The 26,273-nt window shown below is 38.6% G+C and overlaps 1 protein-coding gene and 1 pseudogene across 4 annotated transcripts in view; one reads left to right on the top strand and one right to left on the bottom strand.

Annotated features, from left to right (window-relative positions):
- Hnrnpr (heterogeneous nuclear ribonucleoprotein R) overlaps positions 1–25,836 on the top strand; it is a 35,825-nt gene extending 9,989 nt beyond the window's left edge. For 3 of the 4 annotated variants that reach the window (XM_057783819.1, XM_057783820.1, XM_057783823.1), the window contains 6 exons: positions 8,730–8,906; positions 10,718–10,853; positions 14,263–14,468; positions 19,178–19,327; positions 23,892–24,013; positions 24,134–25,836. In XM_057783819.1, the coding sequence (XP_057639802.1) occupies positions 8,730–8,906; positions 10,718–10,853; positions 14,263–14,468; positions 19,178–19,327; positions 23,892–24,013; positions 24,134–24,746 (1,404 nt within the window). In that variant the 3' untranslated portion in view covers positions 24,747–25,836. The remainder of the gene's footprint in view (positions 1–8,729; positions 8,907–10,717; positions 10,854–14,262; positions 14,469–19,177; positions 19,328–23,891; positions 24,014–24,133) is intronic. The other variant, XM_057783821.1, reaches the window with a different exon arrangement.
- On the bottom strand, positions 13,078–13,184 carry LOC130884535 (U6atac minor spliceosomal RNA; annotated as a pseudogene).
- Positions 25,837–26,273: the final 437 nt, after the last annotated feature.

The raw sequence follows: 26,273 nt of genomic DNA, 5'->3' as shown, positions 1-26,273 counted from the left end.
CACTCTGTAGACCAGGCTGGGTTCGAACTCAGAGATCCGCCTGCCTCTGCCACCAGAGTGCTGGGAGTAAAGGCATGCACCACCACTGCCTGTTGCAAGGATAAACTTGGTGTAGATATCTCAATACTTTTTTTGTTTTTGTTTTTTTTGAGATAGGGTTTCTCTGTGTAATAGTTCTGACTGTCCTGAAACTTGCTTTGTAGACTATGCTGGCCTTGAGCTCACAAAGATCATTCCACCTCCTTAGTGCTGGGATTAAAGTGTGCACAAAAAAATACAGAATTGGAGCTACTGCTAAAGGGAGAAACCGTTATCTAGCTGTCTTATTGATTTACCTACCTATCATCTATATGTCTACCTACCTATTTCCCTCCCTCCCTTCCCCTGCGGTTTTTCGTGTTTGCTTGGTTTTTGCCTTATTTTTTGGGGGGGGGGGTGCTAAGAATTGAGTTTGGGGCCTCATGCATTCTGAACAAGTGTTCTACCATTGTGTTACGCCCTTGACTCAGACCTTTTATTTGAAATGGTTTCTTTTTTTTCTCTTATATTTTCATTTCTGAGACAGGGTTTCTCTTTGGCTGGCCTCGAACTCACAGAGATCCACCTGGCCTCGAACTCACAGAGATCCGCCTGCCTTTGCCTCCCAAGTACTGGGATTAAAGCGTGTACCACCACTGCCCAGCTAAGAAGTAACTCTTGACTTTTGTGAAAGTTTCTTGCTCATACTGCTGGAGTGCTAGGGTGACAAGTTTACTGCACACCAGGTTTATGTAATGCTGAGCATCTAACCCAGAGTTCTTGTGTGCTCAGTAGACAAGTACCCTACTCATTAGGTTCCTCCTACATCCTGTAGCCCTAGTTCCCCATGTGCTTTTTATTGTAGCATTTTCCGATCTTTTAAATGGAGAAACTAGGCGATAAAATAACCTGTTATAGCAGGGACTTTTTTGGATTTGATGTCTCCATTGTCTATTTTTAGTACTTAGCATAGAGCCAGGAACATAGTGCACACAGTATTTGATGTATTTGATGAAAGTTTTTTTTTTTTTCTTTTGTGTGTGTGTGTGAGATAGAATCTCATTGGGGTGTGGGTGTGATGTAGGGTATGAGTGTGAGAGTACAGTTGTGTGAAGGATGGAAGTCAGAGAATTGCTTTTGGGAGCCCGTTCCTTCTGTCAATTCTGGGGACTGAACTCATCATCAGGCTTGTTTAACAAGTGACTTAACCCTCTGAGGTATTTGCTGGACCTCATACAGTCCAGGCTGGACTTGCTGTCTAGCCTCTCAGGGGCTGGGATTACAGCCATGTGCTACATTCCCTTGTTTGTAGAAGTCTCTTAAGTAGCATGATAGAGGTGAGGAGGATAAGGGTAACTTCTTAGATAGTCACGGTGTCTGCTCATTATTTGGGGAATATCATTGTTAGACATTAGAGTTAAGTTTTAGGTTGTCTGTTAGAGATATAAGAAATTAAAAATTTACTCAGCCTCCCATATGGACAGTTTTTAAGGAGAGAGTGACATCTTTAGACTATTATAAATTGAATGGTCATAAAAGCTAAAACATATATATATATTAAATTTATTATGTATACAATAGTTTCTCTGCGTGTATGCCTGCAGGCCAGAAGAGGGCACCTCATTACAGATGGTTGTGAGCCACCATGTGGTTGCTGGGAATTCAACTCAGGACCTTTGGAAGAGCAGGCAATGCTCTTAACCACCGAGCCATCTCTCCAGCCCCAAAAGCTAAAACTTTGATGACCTGAAGAAAAGATAATTTTTCTGTTTGTAAATGGATAAGCAAAGATGACTGTAGTTAGCATTCTTTAAAGAAAAAAAAAAGGTGTGTGTGTGTGTTTGATGTGCAGATTACGTGTGGAGATTAGAGGACAGTTTGTAGAGTTGGTTCTTTCTACCCTGATGCGGGTTTAAGGATTGGATTTAGGTCACTAGGCTTATGTAGAAAGTACTTTACTGGCTGAGCCATTTCACTGCCACAGTATCATTTATTTGTTTGGTTGGTTTTTTTCAGGTTTTCGAGACAGGGTTTCTTTGTGTAGCTTTGGAGTCTGTCCTGAAACTCACTCTGTACATCAGGCTGGTCTTGAACTCACAGATCCGCATGCCTCTGCCTCCTGAGTGCTGGGATTAAAGGTGTGCACCACCACCTCCTGGCTCACAGTATCAATTTTAAGGTCTGTGTTCTCTTAGTATAGTATGGTCATTGCCTTTTGTTCTTTGACATTCATTATCATGTTATAATAGTTAATATTTTTTTTTTATGGTTTTTCGAGACAGGGTTTCTCTGTGGTTTTGGAGCCTGGAGCCTGTCCTGGAACTAGCTCTTGTAGACCAGGCTGGTCTCGAACTCACAGAGATCCTGCCTCTGCCTCCCAAGTGCTGGGATTAAAGGCGTGCGCCACCACCACCCGGTTAATAGTTAATATTCTGTTTCTTAATGTTTACTATTAAAAGGGATTCTAAGCATTTTTCGGTTTAGAAACACTAGAACCATCTATTATTAGTTTGTGGCTGTTTTAAAATTATAGAATGTGGCTTGTAAGAAGACTCAGTGGGTTAAGGTGTTAATTGCCACACCTAATGACCTGAGTTAGATCCCCAGGACACATGATGAAAGGAGAGAACCAACTCCTGCAAGTTGTCTTCTGACATTAACATGTGTGTCTTGGTGTGTACTCTTATCCCCAATATAAATATAATAAAAGAATAAATTATGTGATTATCAGTAGGGTTGGAATTGGAACTCTGAGCCATGTAGGTTCTTTATAGAAACATGAAGCTGGGTGGTGGTGGCGCACGCCTTTAATTCCAGCACTCGGGAGGCAGAGGCAGGTGGATCTCTGGGAGTTCGAGGCCAGCCTGGTCTACAAGAGCTAGTTCCAGGACAGGAACCAAAAAGCTACAGAGAAACCCTGTCTCGAAAAATCCAAAAAGAAAAAAAAAGAAAAAAACCATGAATCACCAATGAAACATAGGATACAAATAAGTAATATTTTGGTCTTTTTTTCCTCTCTTGACCTGTCATTAATAGCTTCTTTCCATCCTTTACCATTTTTTGGGGGAGAGGGGTGGTTTCAGGACATTTTTCTATGTAGTCCTGGCTGTTCTGGAATTTGCTTTGTAGACCAGGCTAGCATCTTACTCAGATCCATCTGCCTGCCTCTGCCTCCCTAGTTTTGGGTTTAAAGGCATGAGTAGCCGCTGCCTGGCCCCATCCTTCACTTTTTCATAAATAATTTTGATTACATTTATGTATTCACATGTCACAGTTGACATGTGGAGATATTAGAACAACTTGTGGGAGTTGTTTCTTCTTCTACCATGTGGGTTCTAGGAATGGAATTCAGGTTGTCAGTTTTTGCAGCAAGTGCCTCTACCCACTGAGCCTCTCACCACCCCCTACCCTTCATCTCTCTCTGTTTTGAGACAAGGCCTCTCTACATAGCCCTAGCTATCCTGAAACTCACTATGTAAACCAGGCTAGCCTCAAACTCAGAGATCCATCCACTTGCCTCTATCTCCCAAGTGCTGGTGTCAGAGGTGTGCACTATTGTGCCCATCCCCACTCTTCATCTTTTGCTAGTTTTTTTTTGTTCTTTCTTTTCTCTCTCTCTCTCGCTCTCGGTTTTTTGAGACAGGGTTTCTCTGTATCTCTGGAGCAGGCTGACCTCGAACTCACAGAGACCCGCCTGCCTCTGCATCCTAAATGCTGGGATTGAATGCAGGCGCCACCATCACCAGCCTACAAATGCTAAGATTAAAGGTGTACAACACCATCACCTGGTTTGTTTATGTACTTTTTAAAAAAAAAAAAATTATTTATTATGTATACAATATTCTGTCTGTATGCCTGCAGGCCAGAAGAGGGCACCAGATCCCATTACAGATGGTTGTGAGCCGCCATGTGGTTGCTGGGAATTGAACTCAGGACCTTTGGAAGAGCAGGCAATGCCCTTAACCTCTGAGCCATCTCTCTAGCCCTTGTTTATGTACTTTTAAAGCAATGTAGAAATGTGGTTTAGTTGGGCCTGGTGGTTTAAGCCTGTAATCCAAGCTACTTGGGAATTAGAGACAGGAGAGTCTCAAGTTCCAGGCCTGTTTGGGCAGTTAGCGAAATCATACCTCAAAATAGAAGGAAAAAAGGGGTTAGGGCTGGTGTGGTTAGTGATGCAATTTACATTTGTAATCCCAGCTCTTAAAGATTTATTATGTACACAGTGTTCAGCCTTCATGTATGCCCGAAGGCCAGAAGAGGGCACCAGATCTCATTACAGATGGCTGTGAGCCACCATGTGGTTGCTGGGAATTGAACTCAGGACCTCCGGAAGAGCAGTCAGTGTTCTTAACCTCTGAACCATCTCTCCAACCCCGTAATCCCAGCTCTTGAGGAAAGTGGCTCACTTTGGGTTTTGAGGCCAGCCAGGGCTACGTAGATCTGCTGCGAAAAACAAAAAACTAAATGGAGGGAGGGAGGAGATAATAGTCAGTGATAGAGTCCTTTATATGTTCAAGGCTTTAGGTTCTGTCCTAACATCACAAAGAGAGAGGTTGTGACCCACTTATTTTGAACTCGTAGTATTTTTTTCCCTGTTAGTTTTAATATTCCTTTGCTTGTTTGTTTGAAGCAAGGGTCTCATGTACCTCAGGCTGTGTTCACATTTGTTGTGTGGCTGAGACTGCATCAGCGTTTGTAGCTTAGAGTTTGTTCTTAGCATTTGAATTTTCTTTTCTTGCCGGAATAAACTAAAGCCAGGTAGTGCTGGTGCATGCCTTAGATTTCAGTAGTCAGGAGGCAGAGGCAGGCAGATCTCTGAGTCCGAGGCCAGCCTTTCTCATTCTCAGGATAATGCTTAACAGTTTGTTAATGAGTACATACCTCTGGAAGTAGCTTATAGAAAGTGTTTTCTAATGAGTTCGATTTTAATATTGGACTATTCTGAGGCACTGACCTCAGTTAAAACCAAAGAAATTTTAATGATGGCTGTAAGAAAACAGAAACAAATATTAGTGTAGGTTATGATGGCACATGACTAATCCCAAGGTGAATATTTGGGAGGTCAGGTCAGAGGATCAAGACTTTAGTCATAATGTCAATAATCTGATCTGCAGGCTATCCAATATGCAACCCCTGTGAAAGGGTCCCTCCCAGCCCATAGCCATTGTATTAGTTGGTTGTTTTTTAGAAAGATTCAAAAGAAATGGTGGGTCATTCTTGATTTTTCTTAATGAAGTTTTTACAGAGCTTGTAGGTTTAAGAGACTTTCAAATATATGACTTTGAAAGCCTTGCATTATGAATGGGGAGAAAATGTTTTGCAGTAGTAAACTTCAAACTGCGGAGTTGGCTCACGCCCAGCACAAGTTGAACTTTTACTAATAGAGTGTATGTAAATTGCTTGCTTTTCTTACCCTTTTCTGTAGTCTGATTTATTAACCAACTACTAAATTATGTCTTTTGAAATAATGCATTTTCATTTTAGTTTAGCTTAGTGAAACAAACTTACCTGGTTCTAAAAATAATGGCACAAATGTTAACAAAGTAATGTAAATAAATACCTGATGTAGCTGTGCTGTATATATTTTCAGAGTATTATTAAACATCATTTCATTATAATAATTGAAAGATAGAGCAAAACTTGCTTTCACTTTCTAGAACCTACCCCCTCCAATGCAGGTATATGTATGTTAATATTATTATAATATTATTCTGTGTATGTTAATTAGACCACATTCCCTACTTTTTGCTATACTTCCAACCTCCTATATCAGTTTGACTTTTGAAATTCACAAATATAAATAAGCTCATTAAAATGCTCTAAGGGCTAGAGAAATGGCTCGGTGGTTAATAGCAGTGACTGTTCTTCCAGAGGACCCAGGTTCAAATTTCAGCACCCACACAACAGCTCACAACTGTCTGTAACTCTAGTTCTAGGGGATCTGACACTCCGGCATCAATGCAAATAACTAAAGTTAAATTATATAAAAAAATGCTCTAAGCATGGGTTATAAGTTCTTATAGGGTACTTGGCTAGTATGTGTGAGGCTCTACATTTAATTCCTAGTATCCTCTCTTCCTTCAAATGGATTATAGGCTGAGAATGTAACTCAGTGCAGTGGTTGGCTGTGTGCATGAGACCTTGTGTTTAATGCACAGTAGTGCATAAAGCAAATGTGGTGCATGCTTGTAATTGCAACACCAGGATAAAAAAAGAAGGATCAAAAGTTCAAAGCCTTCTTTTTCTGCATATTGAGTTGAGGACTAGTCCCTGATATACATGAGATCCTGCCTTAAAAAAGAGGAAGAAAGCTGCATGGTGGTGGTGATGGTGCACACATTTAATCCCAGCACTCGGGAGGCGAGGCAGGTGTTTTGTTTTTTGTGTGTGTGTGTGGTTTTTTTTTTTTTTTTTTTTTTTTTTTTTTTTGCGAGTTTGAGGCCAGCCTGATCTACAGAGGGAGTGCCAGACTGAGGAGAGAGGAACTAGAGAGATGACTCTGAATAAGAATTGCTCTTGTAGAGAGAAAACCCAGACTTGACTCCCACCAATGACATGGAAGCTCATTATAACTCCAGTTCTAGTGAATCAAATACCTTTTCCTGGGCTTCTTGGGTAGCAGATATACATGTGGACAAAACACTCATACATATGTAACAGAAAAGGAATTGTAGTTGGCAGATAACGATGGTACAGGCATATGGTCCCAGCACTTTGGAGATGGAGGTAGAAGAATCAAGAATTCTAGATCATCCTTAGCTACGTAGTGAGCATATAAGAACTTATTTAGGAAAAGAATTAATATGGATTTTCTGTATCATAGAAGTTGAACCTTTCATGTGTGGTTGCAAGATGAGGAAATTGGCTCACTAATTAGACTACTTGTTCCAAGTAACTAAAAGTATAGATTCGAATCAGTCACCTATTACTAGATTAAGCATCAGTTGTAGCTTGCCAGGATTGTCCTGTTAACCCTGAGTGAGCTTGTACATACATTTAATTTTCTACCCAGTTATCAGTATGCTTCCCTTAGAATGTAAGTCACATTCTTTTTCTGCCCAACACATCTAGAAAAAGGTTTAAACTTCTAGGCATGGTTTAACTTAATTTGACATTATTGTCTGACTTTCCACCACCCTTCACTAAAATTGACAGCTATAGCCTTTAGGCTGCTCTTTTTTCCTTCCTTCCCTCCTTCCTTCTTTCCCTCCCTCCCTCCCTCCTTCCTTCCCTCCCTCCCTCCTTCCTTTCTTCCTTCTTTTTTTTTTTTTTTTAAATTAGAGACAGGGTCTCTCTGGGCAGTGATAAAGGGCTAGGCAAGAATAAATGATGTGCCACCAGGCATGACCATTAATAATTTTTTTGCTTTCTTACTTGCAGTGCTAGGGATTGAACCAAGGACCTTTCTTATTCGTAGGGGACACTCTATCATTGAGCTATCTACCCAGCCCCAGTGATATTTTCCACATCTTTCTGAGTACTCTTGTTTCTTTGTTAGTTATCTATGCTTTGGTCATTGTTCAGAATTTAAAGTATTGCTGTAGATGAGTTTGTAGATAGCAAATGTCTCTCATGTAAATATTAGCTTACTGTTTCATATTTGTGGCTTATAAATGTTACATCAAAAAATAGTTTTTGACCTGGGCATGTCATGCACTTCTCTAATACCCAGTACTCAGGAGGCAGAGGCAGGTGGATCTCTGAGTTGGAAACCAGCCTAGCCTACAAAGAGAGTTCCAGGACAATCAAGGCTACACAGAGAAACCTATCTTGAAAAAAAAAGGACAACAAAAAAATTGTTTTAATGTTGATGTTGGAGAAACTTCAAATTTTTGGTGTAAATGCTGACTTTTACTTTAATGTTTTTGTTATTTTATAACTAAGTTTTGTAATTTTATTTTTTCTTTGTTTATAATTAAAGAAATAACATGACTTCTTTAAATGGTAAAAAAGGAATTTTTTTCCTTACCTTACAATTAAATGTGCTTGCCAAACAGGGTAAGTACTTAGGAAGGTGGCTGAAGGAAGAGGGTTATTTAAGCACAGGAGTTGGAGGCTGGCCTGGGCAACATAATGATGCCTCATTTTCAAATAATTTCCCTTATAAAGGAATAGACCAAAGACAAGAATTTTTTTGGAAACTATTAAGGTTGCTTTTTAAATAATGACAATTTTTGTATTGAGAAAACTCATTGAAAGCCTGGTCAATTTCATATTAAAATATCATTTATGAAAATGATGAGTGTTAGTGGGGATGGCGGTTGCCTTTAATCCCAGCGCAAGGGAATTAGAGGTAGTTGGATCTCTGTGAGTTCAAGGCCTCCTGGTCTGCAGAGGGAGTTTCAAAAAACAAAGTATTTAGTGTTGTATTTCTAGAAGGTACAGACTAGCTTTTTCTTTATTTTTCTAAATAGTATCTCATTGTGTAGACCAAGCTGGCCTGTAACTCACAGAGATTTTTGAAGTTGTTATTACAGATTTTTGCAATTATCGGTTTTCATTTTATTTATAGACTTAACTTCTGTTGATAACCTTAAGGCTTTTTTGTGTTTGTTTTATTTAATTTTTGTTTTGGTTTTTTTGTATAACAGTGCTGGGGTTCTGGAACTTGCTTTGTATACCAGGCTGACCTCTAATTCACAAAGATCCGCCCGCCTCTGCCTCTAAATGAAATACTTATGTTGGGTTCTAACAAGGAAGTTTTATTTCAGGTCTTCGTAGGTAAAATCCCAAGAGACTTATATGAGGATGAGTTGGTACCCCTTTTTGAGAAGGCTGGTCCTATCTGGGATCTACGCCTCATGATGGATCCACTCTCTGGTCAGAACAGAGGATATGCGTTTATCACCTTCTGTGGGAAGGAAGCTGCCCAGGAAGCAGTTAAGCTGGTATGTGATCAATACCCACTGTCCAAGTCCTTACTGTCTGAGAAAATAAACTTCAGTTCAAAAACATATGCAGTTAACATGGTTTTATTTTCTTTAGTTTCTGCTTTTAATATCTTTATATTGACTGAGTACCATGTGATCTTTGCTTTATTTTTCCTGATTAATATTCTAAATTAACTAACAGATTGGTTAGTTAACTTAGCAATAAAAAAAAACTCAGCAGTTTTTTATTTAGTATAAAGCTAATTCAGATTTTTCTTTTAGATAAAAATGTCAGTTCTTGCTGTCAGACTTTAGGCTTGGTGCTAAGTATAATGGAGGCTAAGAAGGTTCTGCAGAACATAACTAGATGACAATGACTTTTTTAGGACTTGGTTTAGGAAATAGTGTGAATCTGTTTTGTGTCACAATCCCGCTATACCATTAAAAAAATTGTATTCTGCCGGGCGATGGTGGCGCACGCCTTTAATCCCAGCACTCGGGAGGCAGAGGCAGGCGGATCTCTGTGAGTTCGAGACCAGCCTGGTCTACAGAGCAAGTTCCAGGACAGCCACAGAGAAACCCTGTCTCGAAAAACAAAAACAAAAAATTGTATTCTAAGTCTGTCCTCTTTTGCTGTGTAATAGCCTTTTACTGTTTTCTTTTTATCCAGGGCTTGTTCCCATATTGTGCTTATTAAAGCAGCAGTTAGTTTTGCAGGTGACTTGTATTCTATCAGTGTGTTAAAGTAACAGTGTCAGTGTTCCAGATATCTGAGGGCGTATGCTAAAGGCCAGAGCAGTTCTTGTCCTTTTAGCACAGCTGTATCCTATCCATCAAATGCTTTGGTTTCATTAGTGAGGTCTGAATTAGTTCTTTCCTGCATTGGCCCCAGTTTTAATTTTTCTGGTAGATTTTTCTCTTTAAATTTGTTTATTTAATATTAAGAAAATTTCAAGTCATTATTTTCTCGTTTTTGGTAGTTTATGGGTGACTTTTAAATCATCGTTTTTAGTAAACTAATGGTATGTAATGTTAAAACATAAGAAACTAAAATTTATTTAAGAATCCATCACTACAGCCTGGTCTACAGAGCTAGTTCCAGGACAGGCTCCAAAACCACAGAGAAACCCTGTCTCGAAAAAACAAAAACAAAAACAAAAAAACCAAAAGAATCCATCACTATAGTGGATTTAAATAAAGTTATGAGTTTAAATAAAACATTTTTTATTCATAAAGTTTTGAAAGTATTTTGGTAGTTTGCAACTTTATTTAGAATTGAGGTTTGTATACAGTGTGAAACTCAAGGGTTTTTTTAAGCATTGAATAAACCTAATTGTTCCTTTTTACATATTATTGCTTTGACTGTTGCTTATCTGATTCTAATTTTATCCTCAAGGACTCTGAATAGTTTTAGGTATTCCTTCTGAGATTCTCTGGAAAAGAATTTTCAGGTAGATAAAATTGAAATATGTAGCCAGTCTAGTGGTGGTACTTGCCTTTAATCACAGCACTTGGGAGGTAGAGAGAGGCAGTTAGGTCTACAGAGTGATTTCCAGAGCTACATTAGAGAAACCCTGTCTCACCCCCCCAAAGAAAAATATTCAATGTTAAAATGAATATCTTGAGCCCCTTTTATATGGATGAATAGTAAAGGTTACAAAACCACGCTATAACTGGAGTTTGTAGCAAGTTTAAAATACACACTCATATCTCTGCAAGCTTTAGGAAGCTTGGTGAGTATTTGACCTTAATTGGGGCTCTTTAGATTAATATCAGTTGTCCTCAGTTGGGGGTGGTTTGGGGGTCTCTGGTTCTTTTCTTCTTTGCAGTGTGACAGCTATGAGATTCGCCCTGGTAAACACTTGGGAGTGTGCATTTCTGTGGCAAACAACAGACTTTTTGTTGGATCCATTCCAAAGAATAAGACTAAAGAAAACATTCTGGAAGAGTTCAGTAAAGTCACAGGTAAAACAAAAATGAATATAGAATTTGGTTTGTGTTAATCTCTTGTATTATTTATAAATAAAATGTTGCCCTCAAAGGAGATGATATCGTAAACTAAGAAAGACTCTTATATCTGAATTGCTTCCTTTCTGCTTTAATAATGGTTGGACTAAATGTGTCTAAGTATTGATGATTTCATCTAATTTCCTTTTCACTTTGTCTCTGTCGAAGCTTGGTTTTTGGCATAGCCTTTAATCTCTAGTCCTCAAGTTAAAGCTTTTTTCTCCAGTAGTTGTAGTATTAGGGAGAAGAGACTTCTCATTTCTTCCTGTTGACCTATTTTTAATTTTTAATTTTTAAAAGATTCCAATTCATGCAGTTGGTTGAGAAGTACATTTTATATCACAGATCCACATAATTAAATAAAAATAACCAGTCATGCATAGGGGTTTATGCTTGTATTCCTCGAACTTGGACGTTAGGAGTTTGTCAACAGAACTAACCCAAGAATAGTCTGGGATATATGAAGCCCTACCTTAGAAACAAAACAGAAGGCTTTATAATCTGAAAGAATTGAGTAAAATTGTATTTTGATTCATTACAAAAGATTCATCTTATTTTCTATTCCATTCCATTTCACTTGTTATGTGGGTGTTGGGGTTTTTAACTCAGGTCCTCTTGCTTTCACAGCAAGCACTCAAACCTACTGAGCCATTTCCTTAGGCAGCATTTCACTTTTTAAAAATATCTATCCTATCTATCTATTTTTGTGCTAGTCTCTAGCCTTAGCAGGCATGGAGTTTGCTATGTAGACATGGGTGGCCTTGAATTTACAGAGATTTAGCTGCCTCTCTCTCTGCCTCTGCCTCTGGAATGGTGGAATTAAAGAAGTGTGCCACCATGCCTGATTTGCATTCCACCTTTTAAATGTTGAGATGGGACCAGTGAGATGGCTCATCTGGTAAAGGTGTGCTACAGGCCTTATGGTTTGAATTCAGTCTCCAGATTACACAAATTGACAGGAGAGAACCCACTCAGGACAGTTCTTTTTTTTATTTTTTTTATTTTTTTTTATTTTCGATACAGGGTTTCTCCGTAGCTTTTGGTTTCTGTCCTGGAACTAGCTCTTGTAGGCCAGGCTGGCCTTGAACTCACAGAGATCCGCCTGCCTCTGCCTCTCGAGTGCTGGGATTAGAGGCGTGCGCCACCACCGCCCGCCCGGCTGACAGTTGTTCTTGGCTTCCACAGATGCATCCTGGCATAGGAGCATCTGTTGGTATGCCCGCAGGCATGCTCTGTTTCTCTCTCTGTCTCTTCTCTCTCCCCATCATCTCTCTTACACATATGAGAGAAAGAAAGGAAGAAATAATATTAGATTATGATTTGAAAACACTATTTTAAGTTCATGGTCTCCTCTTATAAAAACTATATTCCTTTATATTTTTGTCACCCTGTCATACTGTCTTTTCCCTTTACTTGAAGCTGTCAGTACTCTGGTTTCACCCTTTCTTTAACCTGAAGGTTGCCAATTCTCCCTCTTCTGTCCTAAATTGATTTTCTCATAGTACTTTTAAAATCTATTTAGATGACCAATCTAAGGCCAAACTTCATTTATCCAGAATAGAGCTGGCTCTTTTCTTCAGACCTTCTGCTCACTCTGAAACCTCAATTTCCAGTGCTCATTTTGTATTGGTCAATTGCTTTATTGACTGTTTATATAGCAGTTCCTCCTCTGTTCATGTCCTTTTACTTATTTCTCCAGCATGTACTTATTAAACTACCTGCTAAACATTGGGATACAGTGGTGGATAAGAAATCTATTCTTTGCTATTCTTTGCCTTTATAGGGCCTACATCTGGGAAAAGACTTAAGACCAAAAAATTAAAGAGAAATATTTCCAGATTGTTGGAAAATACTATAAAAGGGAAAATACAAAGTATTTAACTACAAAATATCTAATATGTTTCCGTGGTTAGCATTTCTGATAAGATGTTATTTCAGTCAAACCTGAAAACTCAAGTATACTGCTTACAAAGAACAGAGTACATTCCAAAAGAGTAACATGTATCAAGTGTCTCAGTCAAGAAATAACTTTTTTTAGCTGGGCGGTGGTGGCGCACGCCTTTAATCCCAGCACTTGGGAGGCAGAGGCAGGCGGATCTCTGGGAGTTCGAGACCAGCCTGGTCTACAAGAGCTAGTTCCAGGACAGGCTCCAAAACCACAGAGAAACCCTGTCTCGAAGAAAAAAAAAAAAAATTTTTTTTTAAAAACTGTATATATGTTGTTAGTCCCAAGGGTCACTTCTGTCCCTTTCAAGGGGAATGTTAACCTTCTCTCCTTCCATAAAACACAAGAAATAACTTGTTCTATTAAAGTAACTGATAGGAAGCTAATGTTTGTTTAAAGATAATTTAAAGCACAATTATATGAGATATAGTAGACAGGATTCTATTAGACCATGTAAGAAGTTTGTATTTTATTGTATACATAATAAAAAGGTATTTGAAAGTCTTATGCATGGAATTTTATTGCATACGGAATGAAAAGGTGTTTGGAGGTTTTATGCATGGAATAACAGATGTTTCATCTTTGCAGAGTGCTTTTTCTATTGTACTGTGGATAAGGGCTTAGAGCTTAGCAGGATTAGTAGTATGTTAGAGAGAAGCGTGGACCAGGGCAGTAGTGAGGTGGGAGAAAATAAATGTGATGGATTTGGATCGTAGAGATGAAATAAAGGGGATGAGTATTATTTTTTTACTGACTTGAGGACTTAGCTGATAATGGATGATCGTTTATTAGGTAGGGAAAATAGATTTTCGGTGTAGGTGTGCTGTTTGGACACGTGAAATTTGTCCAAGACATTTTAAGCAGCTCATCCACCTTGGTCTCAGAGAAATCTAATCTAGAAAAAAATTGAAACATTTGTTTATAAGGGTGTATAAAGTACTTGGCTAGGTCATATGACCTAGACAGCAAAGGAAAGGACTAAGCTTAGAGGGAGTAGACACAGATAATTGCTGATCATCTTTTTTCATGATAAAAATAGTAGCTATTTGGTTGGGTACAAGAAAGTTTCTTATGTTTTGTTTGCTTTTTGTCTGATTAGTTGTTGAAAGTTAGTTCTCTTGCATTTATGTGAGTAATTGGAGTCTTGAGGTCCTGATAGTGCCTTTATAAATTATGAAGTCATGTTTTATCATTAATTGCATAACTTCATAGTAGTTGAATCTACTTTAATAACTATAAAGTTAATAGAGAATACGTAATACTGTCCCGAACCCTGCATCGAATAATGCTGATCTAATGTTTACTACTGTGAGGCTTCAATTTTTTTTTTTTTTGCTCATTGGCAAGTGGATTTAGGTCTGCCTAATCGCTAGACGTGTGGTGGATGCTTTTGGCTTATATATCTGGCTGTTGGTTTAACAGAGGGTTTGGTGGACGTTATTCTCTATCATCAACCCGATGACAAAAAGAAGAATCGGGGGTTCTGCTTCCTTGAATATGAGGATCACAAGTCAGCAGCACAAGCCAGACGCCGGCTGATGAGTGGAAAAGTAAAAGTGTGGGGAAATGTAGTTACAGTTGAATGGGCTGACCCTGTGGAAGAACCAGATCCAGAAGTCATGGCTAAGGTAAATACAGCTGCTTGGGGCTGGGAGTAGGTTACCATTTTAGTTTCATAGTCAAAGCTCAAACTTTGTGCATGTGAAAGTAAATACAAATTGCTCTTTACTGTAATTGTTTAGAAAAGCAAAAAGTTTGTCTAAGACAAAAGCCTGTCTTACTTAGCTTCTGGTTAGCTTCCTCCAGATCAGATATGTCAAAAGAACTGAAGTCCAGTTTCTTCAAACAAGTATTTCATATACACTGAGCATTTATTTAATGTTAGCACCATGAAAAATAGCAATACATTGGCCAAAAGTAGTTTTTTTTTCCTTTTTTGTACAATTTCCCTATTTAGCTCAGACTGACCTGGAACTTACTGTGTAGCCCAGGTCAGCTTTTTTTTCTTATGTGCATTGGCATTTTGCCTGCGTGTGTGTGTGTGTGTGTGTGTGTGTGTGTGTGTGTGTTATATCCCCTGCATTTGGGGTTACAGTCAGCCATGAGCTGCCAGGTCCTCTGGAAGAGCAGCCAGTGCTCTTAACCACTGAGCTATCACTCCAGCCCCTCTCAGGTCAGCTTCTAACTCAGTCCTCTTGCCCAGACTTCTGAGTGCTGGTAGTATAGACACATAGGCACGAACCAGCTCACGCTATGACTTTTGTTACATTAATGTGAATTGTGCCTTATTTATATTTATAGTTAATTTATTTTAATATATCCAGTCCCCCCCCCCATGAAAAAAGACAAAAGATGCTTGTTGATATCTAATCGTGGCAAGATAGACTCGACAGATCCTACAAAGAGCCAGTCTCAATTTCCTCATTGTCAGATCTTTGCTTGGGGGTCCTGGTTCTTAGACTATAATTTTTGGATGACTCTTGGGACTGAAGGGCATTCATCTGCTGCTTACAGTGAGTTTGTGTATTTCAGTTATGGCTCTTTCCTCAGGGGCAACTTTATCACTGACTATAATGTGTTTGGATATTCATGAATGAATTTTTTTTTTTGTTTTGAGCCCCCCCCCCCCTAATTATTCCAGATTTTAAAGAGGCAGATGTTCCCCTCTGTCTAGTTTGTAGACTCTGGTCTATGTTAGTATGGTGTAGTATCTTTGTATGCAAAAATTGTTGAGGGGTTGAGCAGAGGTGATCCAGAGAGGTTCTCAAGAGTTCTGCTTCATGTTTTTTGTCTTACATTCCTTGAGTAGATGAGTATCCAGGAAATGGAGTAGGAATCTAAAATAGTCCTGATTGTCCGGTCAAATGTCCATCCTCCTGCCTGTCAGGCCTGCCTGCCTTCCTTACTTCCTCTTGCTTAATTTCAGTCTTTGTTGTTTCTTCTAGTATATTGTGGCTTTGTGCTAACTACTGAATCTTGGATGACTTGTGTTTTATTTGGGTTGGATAAATGTCTTAAACTACACTGTAGCTACCTATACACACAAAGCATATCCTCTTCTGTTTTTTTAAAAATAAAAATATCTAAAAAAATGTGTATTATGCATTGGGAATACTAAAATTTCTCAGAGATCTCAAGACAGAACTAGTAATTTTGTTTTACACTGAATCCTGCTAAACTTCCAATTGGAAGTTCAAAATAAACCCTCCGACCCCACCACCCACCAGAAAATGGTGAGATTTTAACCTTATAACTGTTGTCTTCTGGTTCAAAATAGGGTTTAGAAGCCCTGGGCTCCACCCCCGATACCAAATAAAAGTGGGTATGGTAGTAGTATACTTGGTTGGTAAAGCTATTAAGGTAAGAAGCTTAGGCTGTTGTTGGCCACATAGGTAGTTTTGAGACCCTGTCTTAAACAAAAGAAACCTCCCAAAATTTGTGAAAAATGAAAAGGCTTCAGAGTGGTAAGGAAGCCTCTGTTAACTTGGAATTGAGTCAAATCGAGATCTTGCTTCCTTTCTAACTTAAAGCTTATGTGCTTTGGTAAAGCTCTTTTACTCACTAGTCTCACAACTTAACCTTTTTGGCAAGGTGGGTCAGCTTTATAGTCAACTGAAACCTAAATGTAACTCTTACAGGTACCCTTTTTCTTACTGAATATGTTTAATTTAGTATTTAAGCTATATTTTCACAGTGCTTAGCAAGTGCTATCTATACAAATGAAATATACTTTAGAACTCTGTCGAACAGTTTTTAAGTGCAATTCCAAGCTTGTTTATGTGCTGCAGACCAGACCTACAGCCTCATACATGTAGCTTCATTAAGAGTGAGGCAAGCACTCTGCCACTAAGTTAGTTTACACTTCAGTCCAAGTCCAAGGAGTAGCTTTTTTTTTTTTTTTTCTTTTCAAAAGCCAGTGGAAGCCTGTCTAGTCTAGAGGCTAGAGCTCAGTCTGAAAGTATGACAAATGTAAAGGCAAAGGTAGAGAGGTAAAAAGTATGAAAATTTTTTCCTCTTTGAATTAATCTAATCTTTCCAAATCTGTTGTTGTTTTTTGACTGTTTTTTATTTGTTTGTTTGTTTGTTTGTTTAGATAGGGTCTCTTTACATAGCCTTGGCTGTCCTAGAACTCAAGTAGACCGGGCTGGCCTCAAACACAGATTAACTCACACCTCTCTGCACTGTCCCCACCCTGCAAGTGATGTGATTAAGACACATGCTCCTATGCCTGGGCTCAAATCTTTCTGAATCACAGAACCCTTTATCTGAGGCAACAGTTTTAGTGGGTATGCTCAGTTTTTTATTTTGTTTGAATTAGTTTCCTAATTCAAGATTAAAAAAATCACACAGAAAAGTATAAACAAGTTCGCACCTACCATCATGTCTGCTATGATTTCTATAAGGTACCTACCTAGTTTTAATAATCGATAGATTACTCTTAGCATTTACTTAGACAACTATAGGCAAATAAAAGTATATGTTTTATTTAATTCTCAAATGAGTGACTGTAGGCAGCCTTTTGTGTTTATTAATCCGTATTTGCTTTATTCACCATTCTGTGTGATCAGCCCTGGGAAGATACAGCATTATTATGTGTAACACTAAAAAGTTACATGATGCTGCTAGTTAAATTAGCATGGTGGTTATTCATCTGTTGACTGCAAGTTATAGAGTTATAGCTCTGCTTCAGAGATGTGATGAGTAGGGAAAGAATGTCTCTTAGCACCCCATATATCCTGACTCTTATCAGCTCATAATAGCGTGCCCCCCCCCCACATACACAGGATTTCTCTGTAATTTTTTTTTTTTTTTTTTTTTTTTTGGTTTTTCGAGACAGGGTTTCTCTGTAATTTTGGAGCCTTTCCTGGAACTAGCTTTTGTAGACCAGGCTGGCCTGGAACTCAAAGAGATCGCCTGCCTCTGCCTCCCGATGCGCGTCTTAGTTTTTAATATCCATAGTATACTCAGCTGTAGGTAGACATTGGATTGTTTCTGATCTTCTGTTATAAGTATAGTAAGAATGTACCGTGTGTGTTGATATAGGGCAAATATATTGTAGGATAGATACTTAGGGGAAAATTAGAATCTAAAGGGTAAATGTAATTATTAAGATAGTCTCATGCTTTCCTCTGTAGCAGGTGTCCCTCATACCTGACAAAATAGTATATGATCAAACTTATATATATATATATTTTTTTTTTGTTTTGTTTTGTTTTGTTTTGTTTTTCGAGACAGGGTTTCTCTGTGGTTTTGGAGCCTGTCCTGGAACTAGCTCTTATAGACCAGGCTGGTCTCGAACTCACTGAGATCCGCCTGCCTCTGCCTCCCAAGTGCTGGGATTAAAGGCGTGCGCCACCACCGCCCGGCTTCAAACTTATATTTTTTGTTTAGTGCTGTAGGTGGTTTGTTTCTTTTACTAACTTTGTGTTTGAGTGTTTAATATATAAGGAGTTAACATGTATTTCTTTATCAATCATGTCATGAATTTTACTTATTTTTCTGTTCATTTGTTGAGCTTTTTCTTATTTTCTGATGCTTTGATGTCTCTGTGATGTAAGTTGTAGATTTCTTTTTCATTTTAATCATCTGTCTTCTGACTTTGTTTATGATGGCTTTGCCGTATAACCCTGTTCTCAGTAGTTAGTATCATTCCTTCATTTGGGTTCTAGATTTTAAGTCATAAAAGGCTGCTCCACACCATGTGACTTTTAAAACTTAATTTTTGAGATTGTATTATTTCCCCCTTCCCTGACACCAATACTTTATAAAGCAATCCCCTTTTGGTTACCTCTGATATACAACCCCCACATTACTATTTTACACTTCTGATCTGTTTATCTTGGTATATGGTGTGTAATATAGACTTTTTTTTTCTCCATTAATGCTACTCTACTCTAAATGATTTAAGCTTTGTAGTTTGTTTCTAGATTTCGTTCTTTCTCCTAAGCCCAAGTAAGTCTTTTCTTGAATAGATTTTAAATGAATATCAACAGCTTTAGGAGTCAAATGGATAAACTTGTTTTGAGGGGTACTTAGAAATTACGATAAATTTGCGAATTAGTAATAATTATGTGTTGGTGCCTAATAGATTTTGCTCAGTGATGACTATTTTGATGAGAAGTTTGTATAACTTGGTTGCTTTTTAAAAAGCTTTAGTAAAGTGGTAGCTAATGCAAAAATCATTTCTTAATGTTTCTCAGACTTTCTATGACTGTACTTTTAGACTTGGTACTTTAGAGTTGAAAAACCTAAAGCCTATGCCATGAATACAGAAGTAGTATTTTAAGGTTTAAACTAAAATTTAGGAGTGCCAATTTTGTGTATTTATTGTTGTTAGGTGAAAGTTTTATTTGTGAGAAACTTGGCTACTACGGTGACTGAAGAAATATTAGAAAAGTCATTTTCTGAATTTGGGAAACTGGAGAGAGTGAAGAAGTTGAAAGATTATGCGTTTGTTCATTTTGAAGACAGAGGAGCTGCGGTCAAGGTAGGAGCTTTGCTGATCTTGTTTTTTTTTTTTTCTTCCTTTTTTAACTATTTGTTTTCAAAATTGGTAGACACATAAAATACTTACATATTTTTTTTCTTTCAAAGGCACAAGGTTTCTCTATGTGGTTCACAAGGTTTCTGACTGTTCTAGAACTAGCTCTGTAGACCAGGCTGTCCTTGAACTCGCAGAGATCCACCTGCCTCTGCCTCCCCAGTGCTGGGATTAAAGACATGCTCCACCACTGCCTGGCTAAGATTTTAAGTTATTAGTTAATAAATTTATAAGGGTATATCTGTGTTGAGGGCATGTGCAAATGTGAGTATACAGATGCTCAGAGAAGTCCAGAAGAGGGTGCTGAGTTCACTGGAGCTGGAGTTACAGGTGGTTGTGAACTACCCAGTGAGGGAACCAAACTTGGTTCCTCTGGAAGAACATTATACTCTCCTAACCTGAGCCAGCTGCACAGCCCCATAAAGTAACTTTTTCTTTTTTTTTTTTTGTTTTGTTTTGTTTTTTTTTAAATATTTATTTATTATGTATACAATATTCTGTCTGTGTGTATGCCTGAAGGCCAGAAGAGGGCGCCAGACCTCTTTACAGATGGTTGTGAGCCACCATGTGGTTGCTGGGAATTGAACTCAGGACCTTTGGAAGAGCAGGCAATGCTCTTAACCACTGAGCCATCTCTCCAGCCCCATAAAGTAACTTTTTAAAGTGGAAATAAAGTTGGTGTTTGTATGTTGGAGTTTGTATGTTGAGTGGTTGTGTGTTTGTTACTGCAGTCTGAACCCAGAGCCTCATACATGAGGCAAGTGCTTTTCCTCTGAGCCACACCCAGTTACAGTCTTCACAATTTAGCCAAACTCTGAACTTTTAAAAATAACTAATAGTGTAACCAGGTGGTTACACTTTAATCCCAGCACTTGGGAGACAGGCAGTTGGATCTCCGAGTTTGAGTCATCCTGGTCTACAGAAGCAAGTTCCATGAACAGCCAGAGCTACACAGAGAGACCCTGTCTCGAAAAGTATGATATACTGTGTAATATCAGTTAAGTTAACTCTTCATTTCTGTTGTATTTATATTTGTTTTGTTTTTTGAGCTAGGGTTTCTCTGTGTAGCCCTGGAAGACCTGGAACTCACCATGTAGAACAAATCAGCTTTGAACTCACAGAGGGGTACACACCTGCCTCTGCACTCCCAAGTGCTGGGATCAAAGGCATACACCACAGCCCCAGCTCTTAATGGGTGAAACCTTCATTTTCTTATTCTCGTCTTTTTCCTTAGCAGGAAAATCAAAACTACTTCTGTAATCTTTTCTTTGATTGTTTGTTTGTTTTAATATGATCAGGCAAATGGGTCCAAAATACTAAGTAACCCAAACATTGTTTTTTTTCCAAATTCTCTGTTGGTGGTTGTCTTAGTTAGGGTTTCTGTTGCTGTGATATAACAGCATACCAAAAGCAACTGAGGGAAGAAAGGGATTATATCATTTTAAACTTGTAGTTCATCATCCGGGGACATCAGGGCAGGAACTCAAGTGGAAGATTGCTGCTTATTGGCTTGCTCAGCCTGCTCTTTTTTTCTCTCTCCCTCTTTTTCTCTTTATTCTTTTCTTTTTCTTTCTTTCTTTTTGTTGGTTTTTGAGACAGGGTCTCTCTGTACCTCGGGTTGTCCTGGAGCTCACTCTGTCAACCAGCCTGGCCTTTGAGTTCAACTTAAAGGGATCTGCCTACTTCTGCATCGCCCTCCCCCCTCCCCCCAGTACTGAGATTAAAGGTGTGGGCCACCACCACCTGGCAGCCTGCTTTGCTGCTTTCTTATAGTACCTAGGACCACCAGGCCAGGAGTAGCATCTTCCACAGGGAACTGGACTATCTCATAGGAAAATGCTTCACAGATTTACCCACAGGCTAATCTGGTGAGAACATTTTCTCAGTTGAGATTCCCTCTTTCTAGACAGTTGATTAACATATGCTGACATAGCACAGTGGTTTGCTATTAATTTCTGATTTGAACATTTTCCTCCTAGGCTGCTGCTTTGAAGTAGGACTTACAGAATCATTGACTACTACAGGGCTTTGTTTGTGTGCTTTCTTCTTATTTTTATAGTACTGATGATCAAACATCGCACCCCAAGCATTAGACCTTAGCTCTGTCTCTGAGTTCTAGTTCTAGTATAGCATTAATCACTTTGCTTTCTGCTGGAGTCTGTTGAAATGTTGATTATAAAATTCATAGTTAGCCGGGCGGTGGTGGCGCACGCCTTTAATCCCAGCACTTGGGAGGCAGAGGCAGGCGGATCTCTGTGAGTTCGAGGCCAGCCTGGTCTACAAGAGCTAGTTCCAGGACAGGAACCAAAAAGCTACGGAGAAACCCTGTCTCGAAAAATCAAAAAAAAAAAAAAAAAAAAAAATCATAGTTAGTGTTCAGTAGTTTTCTAATGTTTGGCTTCTTAAATTTCTAATGGTAAAGAACATGCTTGATAAATTTATATAATACTTTATGAATGTTGCTTTTGATTTGGTACTAAATAATTGGGTGAGTTAGTAGGAAATATTTGCAAGAACTCAAAATATATATAAGACCTGGTAGGATAATTCGTTAAAGAAGCCTGTGAAATTAAAAAAATTTCTAATCTAGGAACTGGGAAGAATTCTGGATGGTCAGGGCAGATAGAAGATAGGTGTTTCATTCTCTTGTTTATAGACGTTAACAATATTTGTGTTTGTGCTGTGCTGGTGGACATCAGACTCACATTTAGGCATGAGTTTTACCCCTTAGCTACAAGCCCCGAAGCAGGAAGATAAAAATTGCTTTAATTGAAGCAGTCCTGTAGCTTATTGGTAGAGTTCTGCCTAGCATGTGCAAGGCTCTGGGTTTGATATCCAGCAATTTAAAAAATAAATGTGGTTTTCTGAGCATTTGATAGTCAAAAGAAGGTGAATTTGCCGGGCGGTGGTGGAGCACGCCTTTAATCCCAGCACTTGGGAGGCAGAGGCAGGCGGATCTCTGTGAGTTTGAGACCAGCCTGGTCTACAAGAGCTAGTTCTAGGACAGGCTCCAAAACCACAGAGAAACCCTGTCTCGAAAAACCAAAAAAAAAAAAAGAAGGTGAATTTCTCTTGAGTTCGTGGCTAGCCTGGTATACATAGTTCCAGGCTAGATAGAGAAACTCTGTCTTTAAATAATGAAATGGCAGATGGAGATGGTGACTCATGCCTTTAATACTAGCACTGGGTAGGCTAGTATTAAATCCGTGTAAATTCAAGGCCATCCTGGATTACAGAGTGAGTTCCAGAACAGGAGCTGCACAGAGAAACCCTGAGGGGGGGGTTGAGTGGGAGGGAGGGAGGAAAAAGAAGAAGCAATGGTTTTGGAGGAGAGGGAAGGAGAGAGAGAAAGAACAAGCAATGGTTTTTGCTTTCTTGGTGGTTGCTTAAGGCTCTTACATTTGGTTTAGGCACAGTAAGTCCTGTGTTAGATGTGAGGGAAAATTAGACTTAGTGTCTTGCTAAATTTTACAGATAATCTTTTCATTTCCCATCCATGAAACGTCTGTCCAAGACTTGAATGTTAAATACCACATCTTTATTGAGATCTGAAGAGTTAGTTTTTGTTTGATGTGTACTGATACTAGCATTTTCCCTGGGTGTGAATTGCTTCAAGAATGAATTATTTGGGGGCTGGAGAGATGGCTTAGCTATTATTAAGAATATTGTCTGTTCTTTCAGAGGACTCAGGTTCGATTCCCAGCACCCACATGACAGCTCACAGCTGTCTGTAACTCCAGCTAAAGGAATTTTGACACCCTCATACAGGCCAAACACCAATAACAATAAAATAAAAATAAGCAATTAAAAAAAAAGAATTATTTGGAATTAAGGAGTTTGGATAAATGCAGCTTTTTTTTTTTTTTTTAAAGAAAACCTATTGTTTATTTTATGTGTATGGGTGTTTCATCCACTCGTGTGTATATGTTCTACATGTGTACCTGGTGCCCTCAGAGTTCAGAAGAGAGCATCAAATCCTCTGGAACTGGAGTTAGGGATGGTTGGAGCTACCATGTTGGTGCTGGGAATCAAATCTGGGTCCTCTGCAAGAGCAGCAAGTACTCTTTACTGCTGATCCATCTTTCCAGATTCTTTCACCTCCTAAAATATAATATTAGAATATTGCTTTTTGTTCTCAATAATAATTTGTGTAAAGCATAAGTTGAAGGAAAGTTATTTTTGGCTAGACTGCTCTTGCAACTTAAATGTTTACTAAGTAAAATGTTTTGTGGAGGCAGTGAGAAGTTTATGCCTTTTGAAGATTTAAAAACATTTTTAGTGTATAGGTATTTTGCTTGTATGTATGTCTCTGCATGACATACATGTATAGCATCCACGGAAACTAGAAAGGGGTGCCACATTGTTTAGAACTGGTGATAGAGATTCCATATTGGTGCTTAAAATTTAGCCCAGAGTTCTCAAACCTTACCCACTGAGCCATTTCTTAAGTTCCCTATATATATTACATTTTAAAATACTGTTTCTTATACAATAAACTTTTGTAATTTAGGCTATGGATGAAATGAATGGAAAAGAAATAGAAGGGGAAGAAATTGAAATTGTCTTAGCTAAGCCACCAGACAAGAAAAGGAAAGAGCGCCAAGCTGCTAGACAGGCCTCCAGAAGCACTGCGTGAGTTTATATTTTACTATTTGAACAGAGAATATGGTGGTAACAAGCTCAGATAATAAAGGCAGTATGAACGTTGAAGTAAACTAACTTGTTCCTTTTCTCCCTTCCCTCCATTGCTAGGTATGAAGATTATTATTATCACCCTCCTCCCCGAATGCCACCTCCAATGAGAGGTCGAGGTCGTGGTGGAGGGAGAGGTGGATATGGCTACCCTCCAGATTATTATGGCTATGAAGACTACTATGATGATTACTATGGTTATGATTATCACGACTATCGTGGAGGCTATGAAGATCCCTACTACGGCTATGATGATGGCTATGCAGTAAGAGGAAGAGGAGGAGGAAGGGGAGGGAGAGGTGCTCCACCACCACCAAGGGGGCGGGGAGCACCACCTCCAAGAGGTAGAGCTGGCTATTCACAGAGGGGGGCACCTTTGGGACCACCAAGAGGCTCAAGGGGTGGCAGAGGGGGTCCTGCACAACAGCAGAGAGGCCGTGGTTCTCGTGGAGCTCGGGGCAATCGAGGGGGCAATGTAGGAGGCAAGAGAAAGGCAGATGGGTACAACCAGCCTGATTCCAAACGTCGTCAGACCAACAACCAACAGAACTGGGGTTCCCAACCCATCGCTCAGCAGCCACTTCAGCAAGGTGGTGACTATTCCGGTAACTATGGTTACAATAATGACAACCAAGAATTTTATCAGGATACTTATGGGCAACAGTGGAAATAGACAAGTGAGGGCTTGAAAACGATACTGGCAAGATACGATTGGCTCTAGATCTACATTCTTCAAAACAAAATTGGCTTAACTGTTTCATCTTTAAGTAGCAGTTTGCTGCCATTTGTATTCAGCTGAAGAAATCACTATTGTGTATATACTCAAGTCTTTTTATTTTTCTTCTTTTCTAAATGCTCTTGGACATTATTGGGCTTGCAGAGTTCCCTTATTCTGGGGTCACATGCTTTTATCGTTCCAGGCTTCATTTTAGCTTCAGAACAAACTGTTAAATCATGATTTTGCAGAACCTTTGGTTTGGACAGTTCCGTTTTTGGATTTGGAATAGATTACATAGGAGTATGAAGTATGCTGTAAATAAAAGTACAAGCTAGTGCTTTGTCTTAGTAGTTTTAAGAAATTAAAGCAAACAGATTTAAGTTTCCTTGTATTGAAAATAACCTATGACTGTATGTTTTGCATTCCTAGAAGCAGGTTAACTGTGTTTTTAAATTGTTATAACTTCACACCTTTTTGAAATCTGCCCTACAAAATTTGTTTGGCTTAAACGTCAAAGCCGTGACAATTTGTTCTTTGATGTGATTGTATTTCCAATTTCTTGTTCATGTAAGATTTCAATAAAACTCAAAAATCTATTCAAAACATTACCTATTTCAAATTCAATTGTGTCCTAAAACATTATTTTATTCGTAATCCTTGAAGGAATACTGTTTTCAAAGTAGAACTGCCTATGTGAGTGATCAAATTCATGAAAAATTTCTTGTCTATTCCATCATGTATTGTGGATATCAGATTTGAGGATTATTCTAAATTCACATATTCCAAATAGCATTTCATTGATTGGTGTTCTCTCTTAATCTCTTCTAATTTTGAAATTTTATCCTTAAGACAAAACAGACTCAAAGGTTTTTGAACAGGTATTGGATAATTTTCATTAAAGCAAAATGGAACTGGGGAAGCAGACTACAATTTATTTGACCCACATTATATCAAATCAATATTTTGTGTCTGAAGACCTTATTGGCTGGATAAGTAGATACAAATACAGAGAAAACTTAGTATTTTGGTGTCACTTGCACCATGGATTAAACTTCAGTTTTAGTGTTTATGATCAGCACCCCTACTTTAGTTACTTACTGGTTTAGGACCACGATTTCTATCGCTGAGTACACTTGCTTTGGGAAGCAGTCATGCCTTACAAGAGGCTTTTAAATATCATGTAGTTGTGTCTCTGGCTTTCTGCTAAATTCTCTTTATTTTTAAATTTTTATTATGTCTGCTGGCTAAGTTTTTGCTGACCAAATATTAGCATTATCTATTTCCTTGTTTCTTTTAGAAATTAATTTATTCTAATGACTTTTTGCCAAATGAAAAGAAGAATTAAATTTTCTATTTGAAATTTTTTTCCTTTTGGTGCTGGGACTTGAACCCAGGGCTTTGCACATCACTGAGCTGAATCTCTAATCCCCCTAAAATGTTTTAAATTATAAACCACTGGGGAATTAAAATGGACTCCCTCAT

The sequence above is a fragment of the Chionomys nivalis genome, chromosome 11, assembly GCF_950005125.1.
Source record: "Chionomys nivalis chromosome 11, mChiNiv1.1, whole genome shotgun sequence".
NCBI lineage: Eukaryota > Metazoa > Chordata > Mammalia > Rodentia > Cricetidae > Chionomys > Chionomys nivalis.
The sequence above is the reverse complement of the archived record's forward strand: the minus strand, read 5'-3'. Positions and strand labels throughout refer to the sequence as shown.